Source organism: Callithrix jacchus, chromosome 12, assembly GCF_049354715.1.
Source record: "Callithrix jacchus isolate 240 chromosome 12, calJac240_pri, whole genome shotgun sequence".
NCBI classification, from domain to species: domain Eukaryota; kingdom Metazoa; phylum Chordata; class Mammalia; order Primates; family Cebidae; genus Callithrix; species Callithrix jacchus.
The window spans coordinates 22,866,146-22,877,903 of NC_133513.1; the positions used below are offsets into that span (position 1 = coordinate 22,866,146).

Genomic DNA, 11,758 nt, shown 5'->3' on the forward strand with positions numbered 1-11,758 from the left:
TACCATCCATTAGAGGCGGAAGGAGAAGATACTAGAAATGCCAGGGCGGGATGGGCGCCCTTGCCAATGAGATAGTATCAGGTGGGGGTGGACAAGGCTCAGCGCTTACGTCTTTCACATTTAACTTTTTCAGGTCAATTTTGCTTTGCCCTTTAAGACCAGGGAGGGTCAGAGCAGAAAGGAGAGAAATAATATAGTTTAGTGTGTTCTGGTAGGTGTTAAAACCCAAGTTTGGGCCTGGCGCAGTGGCTCACGCCTGTAATCCCAGCACTTTGGGAGGCCAAGGTGGATGGATCACCTGAGGTCAGGAGTTCAAGACCAGCCTGACCAACATTCTGAAATTCTGTCTCTACTAAAAATACAAAATCAGCCAGTTGTGGTGGTAGGCACCTGTAATCTCAGCTACTTAGGAGGCTGAAGCAGGAGAATTGCTTAAACCCAGGAGGCAGAGATTGCAGTGAGCTGAGATCGCACCACTGCACTCCAGCCTGGGCAACAAGAGCAAAACTCCATCTCAAAAAACAAGCAAACAAACAAACAAAAAAATGAAGTTTGTTGAGCATGTCACCAGTAATTTTCAAATGGTCCATTTTTTTAATTTAACTTTTATTTATTTATCTATTCATTTAGTTGAGACACGGTCTTGCTTTGTCACCCAGGCTAGAGTGCAGTGGTGTAATCATAGCTCACTGCAGTCTCAACCTCTCAGGCTCAAGCGATCTTCCTGCTGAGCCTCTCGAGTAGCTGGGCCCACAGCCATGCACCATCATACCCAATGAACTTGTATTTTTTTGGAGAGCTAGGGTTTCGCCATGTTGCCCAGGCTGGTTTCAAACTCCTGAGCTCAAGAGATCCTCCCAACTGGGCCTCCCGAAGTGCTGGGATCACAGGCATGAGCCACTGTACCTGGCCACTTTTTATTAAGATAAAATAAAGTCAAGGTTATCTCCTGAGCACCAGCCCAGTCAGCCACTTGTTTACATTTCTTCATTCACTGGACATTTATTGAGCCTGTGCTGTTTGCCAGACCAGCAAACAAATACAGCAGAACAGACAAGGGGTTCCTGCCTTCATAGGGCCTACATTCTAGTCAGGGGATACCATGCTAAACAAGTGAATAAGAAGAGCTAAAGATTTTAGTAGTTGTTGTAAGAAACAGTGTTTGGAGGCCGGGTACAGTGGCTCACGCCTGTAATCCCAGCATTTTGGGAGGCCGAGGCGGGTGGATCATGAGGTCAAGAGATCGAGACCATCCTGGTCAACAAGGTGAAACCCCGTCTCTACTAAAAATACAAGAATTAGCTGGGTATGGTGGCGCATGCCTGTAGTCCGAGCTACTCAGGAGGCCGAGGCAGGAGAATTGCTTGAACCCAGGAGGCGGAGGTTGCGGTGAGCCGAGATTGTGCCATTGCACTCCAATCTGGGTAACAACGGTGAAACTCCATCTCAAAAAAAAAAAAAAAAAAAGAAACAGTGTTTGGGAACAGAATTCTGAAGAGGTGATACGCGAGCTGAGACTGAAGGGATGGTGAGTATCTTTGTCTGTTCTGTGCTGGGAATTTATCATGAGCATAAATTTGTTGGTTCTTAGTTCTGGAGGCTGGGAAGTCTAATATCAATATGCCGGCATCTGGCAAGGGCCTTCTTGCTGTGTCATCACGTGACAGAAGGGAAGGAAAGAGAAGGGAGTGCAAGCTAAGTGCAGTAACTGTGCCTGTAATCCCAGCACTTTTGAAGGCTGAGGCAGGAGCATCACTAGAGTCCAGGAGTTCAAGACCAACTTGGGCAACCTAGTAATACTGTGTCTGTATAAAAAAAAATTTTTTTTTAATTAGCTGGGCATGGTGACATGCCCCTGTCATCCCAGCTATTCAGGAGGTTAAAATAGGAGGATTCCTTGAGCCCAGGTCTTTGAGGCTGCAGTGAGCTATGATTGTGCCACTGCACTCCTGCCTGGGCAACAGAGTGAAGCTATATCTCAAAAAAGGAAAAAAAAGAGACAATAAAAGGGGGCCAAACTCACCCTTTTATAACAAATCCACCCCTCGTAATGGCAGAAATCCATTCATGAGGAGAGAACTGTCAAAGACCAATCACCTCTCAAAGCTCCCACCTCATAATACCGTCACAGTGGCAAGCAAATTTCAACATGGGTTTTGGAGGGAACACATGTTCCAACCAGAGCAAGGAGCCAGGTACAGAAAGAGTTGGAGGAAGGATCTTCTGAGGCGAGGGAACAGCAGGTGCAAAGGCCGCAGAGCAGGCAGTAGTGGGTGTGTTTGGGGGATGGACAGCAGCCCAGAGATCCTGGTGCAAAGGGAGATGAACAGGAGCCAGTTCTGGAGGGCAGAGCCTGTTGGACAGGGCCTCAGAGAGCACCGTGGCAGCAAGGCAGGGACAGCAAGTCATCAGACCTTTTGCTCCTGGAATGTTTCATGAGACCCATAGCCCCTCTTATCTGTGTCGCTGTATTTGCTCTTTCCTGATACACTATAAATAGTTATGCACATGGATTACACCCAAAGAAAAAGGTCCCTCTGCCCTGTTTGCTGTGTATTCTGTGGTGCGTGGGTTTGGCTGGAACCAGTGCGTGCCCTGGCTGGTTTGGCCCCACAAGAGCTGCAGTAGGAAGAGTTGAGGGTGGAGGGGCAGAGCTGGAAGAGGAGACTCGGCTATTCTGGGGTGAGCTCTACATTGTGCTGGAGGCAAATCGCAGCTGGCCGGCACAGCAGAGCATACAGTGGGGCCAAATGATTGCCATTAGTGCGGATGGCTCTGGAGGCCTCTGCAGAAGACCCCGCCCCCAGTCCACTTCTACAAGTCAGAGGGCAGCTTAGCTTGGACACTCAGATATTGCTAATGCTAGCTCATGGCTGCCTCTGTGCAAACTATAAAAATGGGCTCCTTCCTCAAGGGGGTGTCCTAGCTAAGCTTCCCTTCACTTTCATCCATTGGAAAATTGTAATATACTGATTTTATTAAGGAAAGCAACTTGACTATTTTTGTTTTTTAAACACAGGGTCATACTCTATTGCCAGATCTGGAGTGCAGTGGCATGATCATAGCTCACTGTAGCCTCTAACTCCTGGGCTCAAGCTATCCTCCCACCTTAGCCTCCCAAGTAGCTGGGACTACAAGCATGCATCACCACACTCAGCTAATTTTTTTCTTTTTTGTATTTTTAAAATTTTCGAGGGTACATAGTAAGTGTATATATGGGTTACATGAGTTTTGATATGGTCATGGCGTGTGTAATAATAGCAAGAGGGTAAATGGGGTATCCATCACCTCAAGCATTTGTTCACTGTTATAAACAATCCAATTATACTCTTAGTTCTTTTTAAACCTATAATTACATTATTTTTTACTATAGTCTCTGTTTAAATTTTCTTTAGAGACAGGGTCTCTATATGTTGCCCACGCTGGTCAACTGCTCTCTGAATATTGGCCAAGCACAGTGGTTCATGCCTGTTAATCCCAGCACTTTGGGAGGCTGAGGCGGGTAGATGACTTGAGGTTAGGAGTTCAAGACCAGCCTGGCCAACATGGTGAAACCCCATCTTTACAATATAAAAAGTTAGCCAGGCGTGATGGCATGCATCTGTAGTCCCAGCTACTCAGGAGGCTGAGGCAGGAGAATCACTTGAACTCGAGAGACCAAGATTACAGCACTGCACTCCAGCCTGGGCAACAGAGCAAGAGACCATCTCAAAAATGAATGAATGAATGAATGAATAACAATATGAAGGTGCCTCATAGATGTATTGGCCTTGGGCAAGATAGGTCATGAACCATAGGTGGTGGCCCTGCTGGGATCCCTGACTTGCCCTTTCTGCTGGAAGGCCCTCCTCCCTCCATCCCGTTGCCATGGTAACCTCCCCCTTCTTTCCTTCTGTATCTCCTGGCAAGGTGCCAAGACTGGCTGGAGGCCCTGCACTGGTACAACACTGCGCTGGAAATGACGGACTGTGATGAGGGCGGTGAGTACGATGGAATGCAAGATGAGCCACGGTACACGCTGCTGGCCAGGGAGGCTGAGATGCTGTTCACGGGAGGCTATGGGCTGAAGAAGGACCCGCAGAGATCAGGTAGGGCCCAGCATACCTGCCCCTGGGGTGTGACAGGGCTGGGCAGGGAGGGACATAATTTCCATTTCCATTCCCGGGAGGGAGTTATGACAAGATGACAGGCTGAATCTCCTCCTCCAGGGAGGGGACTTTATAGAGCTAGTATGAAGATGAACACTGTCATTTTAATGGTTATATAGTAGGCCTTTGTGGGGGTTTTTTGCAATTTTAAAAATTGAGTTGAGCTTTTCATAACGAAATTCACCATCTTCAAAGTATATAGTTTAGTGGCATGGGGGTTCCTTTAGTTTCACTCTTTTTTTTTTGTTGAGACAGAATCTCACTCTGTCACCTAGGCTGGAATGCAATGGCACAATCTTGGCTCACTGCAGCCTCTGCCTCCTGGGTTCTGGCGATTCTCCTGCCTCAGCCTCCCGAGTAGCCAGGATTACCATTGCGTGCTACCATACCCAGCTAATTTTTGTATTTTTAGTAGAGACAGGGTTTTACCATGTTGGCCAGGCTGGTCTTAAACTCCTGACCTCAAGTGATCTGCCCACCTTAGCCTACCAAAGTGCTGGATTACAGGCATAAGCCACCATGCCTGGCCCAGAGTTTCACTCTTGGGGCCCAGGCTGGGGTGCAGTGGGCCATCTCGGCTCACTGCAACCTCTGCCTCCTAGGTTCAAACAATTCTCGTACCTCAGCCTCCCGAGTAGTTGGGACTACAGGCACACTTCTGGCTAATTTTTCTATTTTTAGTAGAGACAGAGTTTCACCATGTTGGCCAGGCTGGTCCTGAACTCCTAACCTCAGGTGATCCACCTGCCTCAACCCCGCAAAGTGCTCGGATTATAGGTGTAAGCCACCATGCCCGGCCTCCTTTCCTTTTCTTCTTTTTCTTTTTTCTTTGAGATAGACTCTAGCTGTGTCATTCAGGCTGGAGTGCAGTGGCACAGTCATAGCTCCCTGCAGCCTGGAACTTCTGTGCTCAAGCAATCCTCCTGCCTCTGCCTCCCAAGCAGCTGGGACTACAGGCACTTGCCATCGTGCCCAGCTAATTTTTAAGTTTTTTGTAGTGACAGAGTCTTGCTATGTTGCCCAGGCTGGTCTTGAACTTCTAGCCTCAAGCAGTCCTCCTGCCTTGGCTTCCCAAAGTCTTTGGATTACAGACGTGAGCCACTGCATCTGGTCCTGGCAGTTTTTAGTAGAGTCATAGTGTTATGCAATCATCACCACTATGTAATTCCAAAACATTCTCCTCACCCCTGAAAAGAAATCCAGTACCAGTTAGCAGCCCTCCCCCGATCCTAGCAACCACTATACTTTTTGTCCCTATAGATTTGTCTGTTCTGGAGATTTTATATAACTGGGATTATGCAATGTATGACTTTTGTGTCTACTTCTTTCATTTAGCATGTTTTCAAGATTCATCTGTGTTGAAGCATGTATTAGTACTTCATTCCTTCTTATTACATAATATTCCATTGTGTGAATATACAACCTTTGTTTATCCATTCATCAGTTGATAGACAAGTTATGTATGTATTTTTTTCTGTTACATAATATATTAGTCTTTTTGAGCTGCCAAAACAAAATCCTATAATCTGGGTGGTTTAAACTATAAAAATGTTTGGGCACAATGACTCATGCCTATAATCCCAGCACTTTAGGAGGCCAAGATCGGAGAATCACTTGAGTCTAGGAGTTTAAGACCAGCCTGGGCAACATAGGGAGATCTCATCTCTACAAAAACAAAATTTTTTTAATTAACTGGGTGCGGTGGCACACACAGTGAGCCATGTTCATATCACCATACTTCAGCCTGGTCAACAGAGTGAGACCCTGTCTCAAAAAATAACAACAACAACAAAAAATTATGTCTCACATTTCTGGAGGCTGGGAATTTCAAGATCAAGGTGCTGGCCAATTTGGTTTCTGGCTTGTGGACAACAGCTCTCTCACTGTATCCTCACATGACCTGTCTCCTGGATGCAAGTGGGGAATGAGCTAGAGAGAGCTCTGCTGTTTCTTCTGCTTCCTAAAAGGGTACCAGCTCTGTGTGATAAGGGCCCCACCCTTATGACCTCATTTAGCCTTTATCACCTCCTCACAGGCTGCTAGAGTATGAATGTCTCCTCCAAAACTCGTATGGAAATGTAATCACCATTGTGAAGGTGTTAAGAAGTGGGACTGCTAAGAGGTGATTAATGTTGTTATCATGCCATTGGGTCAGTCATCACAAGAGTGACTTTGTTATAAAAGCAAATTAGGCCCCTCTAGCTTGCTTGCTCTCTACCTCTTTTGCTCTTCTGCCTTCTGGCATGGAATGATGCAGCACCATAGGCATTGCCAGATGCTGCTGCTATGCTCTTGGACTTCCCAGGCTCTAGAACTGTGAGCCAAATAAATTTATTTTCATTATAAATTATCTAGTCTGTGGAATTCTGTCATAGCAACATAAAATGGACTAAGACATAAACCGTATATCTCCAAATGCAGTGTAGTTACATTGTGAGTGAGGAATTCAACATATGAATTTGTGGATGGGGAGCCTAGCAGGGATGCAGCATATAACATAAACATGCTAAGTTCCTAATTTCACAGGTATAGGATGAGGCTACGTTTTAAAAGTTTTAAGTCGGGGCCGGGCACGGTGGCTCAAGCCTGTAATCCCAGCACTTTGGGAGGCCAAGGTGGGTGGATCACGAGGTCAACAGATCGAGACCATCCTGGTCAACATGGTGAAACCCCGTCTCTACTAAAAATTACAAAAAATTATCTGGGCACGGTGGTGCGTGCCTGTAATCCCAGCTACTCAGGAGGCTGAGGCAGGAGAATTGCCTGAACCCAGGAGGCAGAGGTTGCGGTGAGCTGAGATCTTGCCATTGCACTCCAGCCTGGGTAACAAGAGCGAAACTCCGTCTCAAATAAAAAAAAAAAAAAGGTTTTAAGTCGTATTAAAAAATTAACAAAGAATAATGCAAATCTAGGCTGGGCACAGTGGCTCATGCCTGTAATCCCAGCACTTTGGAAGTTCGAGGTGGGCCTGGCCAAGCCTGGCCAACATGGTAAAACCCGGTATCTACTAAATATGCAAAAATTAGCCAGGCATGGTGGCAGGTGCCTGTAATCTCAGCTACTCAGGAGGCTGAGGCAAGAGAATTACTTGAACCCCAGAGGCAGTGGTACCACTGCACTCCAGCCTGGGCAACAGAGTGAGACTCCATCTCAACGAAAGAGAGAGGTGGTGGGGAGGAAGGGAGGGAAAGAAAAAGAGCTGCAAATCTATAATCTTTTTTTTTTTTTTTTTGGAGACAGAGTTTCACTCTTGTTGCCCAGGCAATGGTGTGATCTCAGCTCACTGCAACCTCCACCTCCCAAGTTCAAGCAATTCTCCTGCCTCAGCCTCCCAAGTAGCTGGGATTACAGGCACCTGCCACCATGCCCAGCTAATTTTTTGCATTTAGTAGAGACGGGGTTTCACCATGTTGGTCAGGCTGGTCTCAAACTACTTTCCTCCAGTGATCCACCTGCCTCAGTCTCCCAAAGTGCTTGATTGTAGGCATGAGCCACTGCACCCAGCCAGTCTGTAATCTTGTATTTGAAATTTCTAAATCCAAAAGCTCCAAAAACTTGAAGTATATTTGTATGTTTTGCACAAATTCACTGAGTGGTAAAACCTGACCTAGCTGACATGAAGCTGTTTATAGTCTTTATTTCTTCCACTTTTGCACATCCCCAATTAGTTCTGCAAAAGTTCTCAGCTTGATTCTCATTGGCTCAAATTAGTTCTCAGCCTGATTCTCATTGGCTCAAATTGAGTCATCTACTTACCCCAAACAAACAGTAGTTATTGTTTAGATGGCTTACCTTGATTGGCCATGACTACGTCTGGACCAATCTCTGTGGCTTGGTGGGGGATGGGGGGAGTGCTGTGATTGGCCAGATTTGATCACAGGCCCACCCTTAGAGCCTCACCCAGAAAACCTGGAGGGAGCGTGCCCAAGGAGTAATTTGAGTTCCTATGGACACTTCAGGGTGCTCTTCTGGGAAGGGTGATGGGGACACTGGGCTGGCAAAAACAACAGGTGGTTCACCTCTTTGTGCCCCCGCTTTGCTGTGTTTCAGGGGACTTGTATACTCAGGCAGCAGAGGCAGCGATGGAAGCCATGAAGGGCCGGCTGGCCAACCAGTACTACCAAAAGGCCGAAGAGGCCTGGGCCCAGATGGAGGAATAACCAAGAAAATCACTGCCGGCTAGTCCCAAGCAAAAGGACTAGGAGGAAAAGAGAAAAGAAAAAAAAAAAAAAAGCACTTATTCAGTTTGGGGAGGGGAAGCATTTTTAGTGTGTTGTAAATCAAATTTTGAATTTCATTTTTTGACTCTTGAAAATGTCTTTGCTACTTGGCTGCTACCAGCAGAGAGTCTCTAGCTGTCTCTCAGGGCAGTATTTTGGGGAAGTAGGACTTGAAAAGGCAACCTAATGAACCAACATACTGTTATGTGGTTTTTTTTTGGGAGGGAGCCCCTCTCTTTCACTCAAGCTGGAGTGCAATGGCACGATCACAGCTCACTGCAACCTCCGCCTCCCAGGTTCCATCGATTCTACTGCCTCAGCCTCCTAAGTAGCTGGGATTACAGGCTCCCACTACCACACACAGGTAATTTTTGTATTTTTAGTAGAGATGGGGTTTCACCATTGCTGGCCAGGCTGGTCTCAAACTCCTGATCTCAAGTGGTTTACCCACCTCCGCCTCCCAAAGTGCTGGGATTACTAGGTGTGAACCACCGTGCCTGCCCATTTTGTGGTTCTATTTCCTTTTTTTTTTTTTTTTTTTTTGTCGCAAGATATAAGAAAGTGCTTTTTGCCCTGAATGGACAATAATAGGGTTCTGCTCACTAGTCTTTTCGGGGTAGACTGAAATCTCAGGCCCACAGAGCCCTGTGTTTTGTGCATTGGGATGAGAAATGAAGCACTTCACATTGGCTTTCCTAAGTCACGGGGTGTGTATTGCCGTGACTTACTGCAAATCATGCTTTCTCAGAGCATTTAGTGGCATGCATGGCATTTTTTCAGTGGGTGTGAGATTGCACAATACCCAGGCTCCCTTCTACCATGGGGAAGGGCCTGCGTATTGACTGTTTTCTAAACTTTTAATTTCCTTCCATAATGCTACTGATTTTCTGGCATATAGCTGAATTCCGTTTTTTAAGCATGTTTTCTACGGTGGGCTTTACAAAGCAGGTTTGAACTTTGTATGCACACATTTACTACCTCTAACTCCTACATCAGCTAGCGTGGAAGAGGGTGCACCTCAGAGATTTTACACATAAGGACGGCGGCTTGGAATGTCGGACCCTTTCCTCCGAGCAGACTCGCACTCTGCATCTCCATGGCAGCTTCTACAACGTGACTGCAGTGTCTCTTGTGCAGTATTCCTGGGTGTTTTCTTAGCATCTGGATGTTCTTACATCGGATCTGTTCCCCAGCCCTGGTCTTTGGCATTTTCTGCTTGAAGCTGGTCTGATTTTCTTGTAATTTGCAGCAGGATGCTTTCAGCAGCAGTCCTTTGGGATTTTGTCTAAGCTGTTGAGGATAAGAGGGCAAGAACTATAAACAGTCATTAATTTCAGTAGTCTCCCCAGGGCCAGACAATGGTGATCGTTATTTAATGAGCTTTTCCTTTAAATGGAATTCAGTTCCATCTCATATTAGTATGACTTCATTTGGTGTTTCAAATAGCAAAGATGCTGAGTGCAGTGGCTCCCGCCTGTAATTCCAGCACTTCGAGGAGGGCAAGGTGGGAAGATCCCTTGAGCTCAGGAGTTCAAGACCAGCCTGGGTAAACATGGCGAAACCCTGTCTCTACCAAAAAAACAAACAAACAAACAAACAAACTGCTTTGATCAACCCTAAATGCTAAAGCAGCCTCTTTGTCTTTGTTTAAAAGTCAAAACATAAAAAAAGCAGAGTATAACATGCAAACCATTCTTTACTGTTCATTAAAATGAGTCCTTCAACACCTTAGTGGGGTTTGTTGTTGTTAGCAGAGAGATTCTTTTCTTTTTATTATTTTATATTTTTGAAATAGAGACCGGGTCTCACTGTATTGCCCAGGCTAGTCTTGAACTCCGGGTCTCAAGTGATCCTCCTGCCTCGGCCTCCCAAAGTGCTGGGATTACAGGTGGAGCCACTGTGCCCAGCCTACACTTCAGTGTTGACTGCTTTGGAGGCATGAATTCATGCACGCGTTAGTTCCAACGTTCAGTGCATACCCTTAAATGAACAATCAAGCAGGTAAAATTACCCTTGAAAAAAATCTCTTAGATGACCCATAAATGACAGTGACTTTTTAAATATGGATTTATCATAGCCAGTTTTCCTTTAGAAGTTGGAACTGATCACCATTTGTCATCTATACCAGATCAGTAGTTGGCTTGTGTTACATTTTGTGTGTGAGAGACAGTGTGTGTGTGTGTGTGTGTGTGTTCTAAATCAGTGCATATAGTTAAATTGTATATGTTAAATGTAAGAAGTAACTTTATGGTGATTTTTCTCTTCACAGTAATCAAGCTTCATGTAATTCATGCTTTTTAAATTCAGCCAGCCCCCCAGCCTCTGAAATTGTATTATGTAAATAATTTGAGTTCCCTGATCACTCGTTTAATTTCTTAGTTGTATGTCATCTCTTCTCTAGCAGAGATTGTAAAGGGGTAGAAAGTGAAGATTTTAGGCTCTGCAGGCCATATGGCCTCTGCTGCAAATGCTCAACCCTGCTGTTGTAGTGTAAAAGCTGCCACAGACACTATGTGAACATGAATGAGTGTGGCTGGTGTTCCAATAAAACTTTATTTACAAAAACAGGTGCCCTCGTGGGCTGTAGTTTGCCAACCCTGCTCTAACCCTTGACTGACAGCTACTTTATTAAGCTTTAGGGCAGGAGCTATCTCAATTTTGTGCCCCCCAGGACTCAAAAATACAGTGCTTTGGCATAGAGTAGGCACTCAACAATTGTGTGAACCGTTGTAGAGCTAGCCCTAGTCAGTGCAATCACCTTTTGAGGCTTTGGTTTCTCCAGACAATTAACGATTCATTGTCTGGATTGGCTGGAGCCATCACCCCTGCAGTTCACTCCCCACCCACCCAGGTGACCTTAATGTCTGTTGCTGGTCTGTTGCTCTTCCTGGAGGCAGAGGTGGTCTGGATATAGACCTAAGCAAATACTTCTTTAAGGGCCCTTAAGAGTGAAAAAGTAACTTGCAAGAAGTTGAGATCCTTCTGAGCTAGGAGAAGAACCACCTTGAAAACCTACTTTGGGCAGGGCATGGTGGCTCACACCTGTAAATCCCTGCACTTTAGGAGGCTGAGGTGGGCGGATTAACTGAATTCAGGAGTTTGAGACCATCCTGGGCAACATGGTGAAGAACTGTTTCTGCTAAAAAGAAAGCCAGGTGTAGTGGTGCACACCTGTAGTCCCAGCTATTCAGGAGGCTGAAGCAGGAGAATCACTTAAACCCAGGAGGCAGAGGTTGCAGTGAGCCAAGATTGCACCACTGCATTCCAGCCTGAGTGACAGACTCCATCTCAAAAACAAAAAAAAGGAAAGAAACAAAACCTAGTTTTGTGCCTTTTGAAGATAGTTAGGGCATCTTCTTTTTCCACAAATGCTGGACATGACAAAAAACA

The 11,758-nt window shown here is 45.8% G+C and overlaps 1 protein-coding gene across 2 annotated transcripts in view; it reads left to right on the top strand.

Moving 5' to 3' along the window:
* EEF2K (eukaryotic elongation factor 2 kinase) overlaps positions 1–10,935 on the top strand; it is an 85,827-nt gene extending 74,892 nt beyond the window's left edge. For both annotated transcript variants that reach the window (XM_078344867.1, XM_078344868.1), the window contains 2 exons: positions 3,910–4,088; positions 8,199–10,935. In XM_078344867.1, coding sequence (XP_078200993.1) covers positions 3,910–4,088; positions 8,199–8,308 — 289 coding nt within the window. In that variant the 3' untranslated portion in view covers positions 8,309–10,935. The remainder of the gene's footprint in view (positions 1–3,909; positions 4,089–8,198) is intronic.
* Positions 10,936–11,758: the final 823 nt, after the last annotated feature.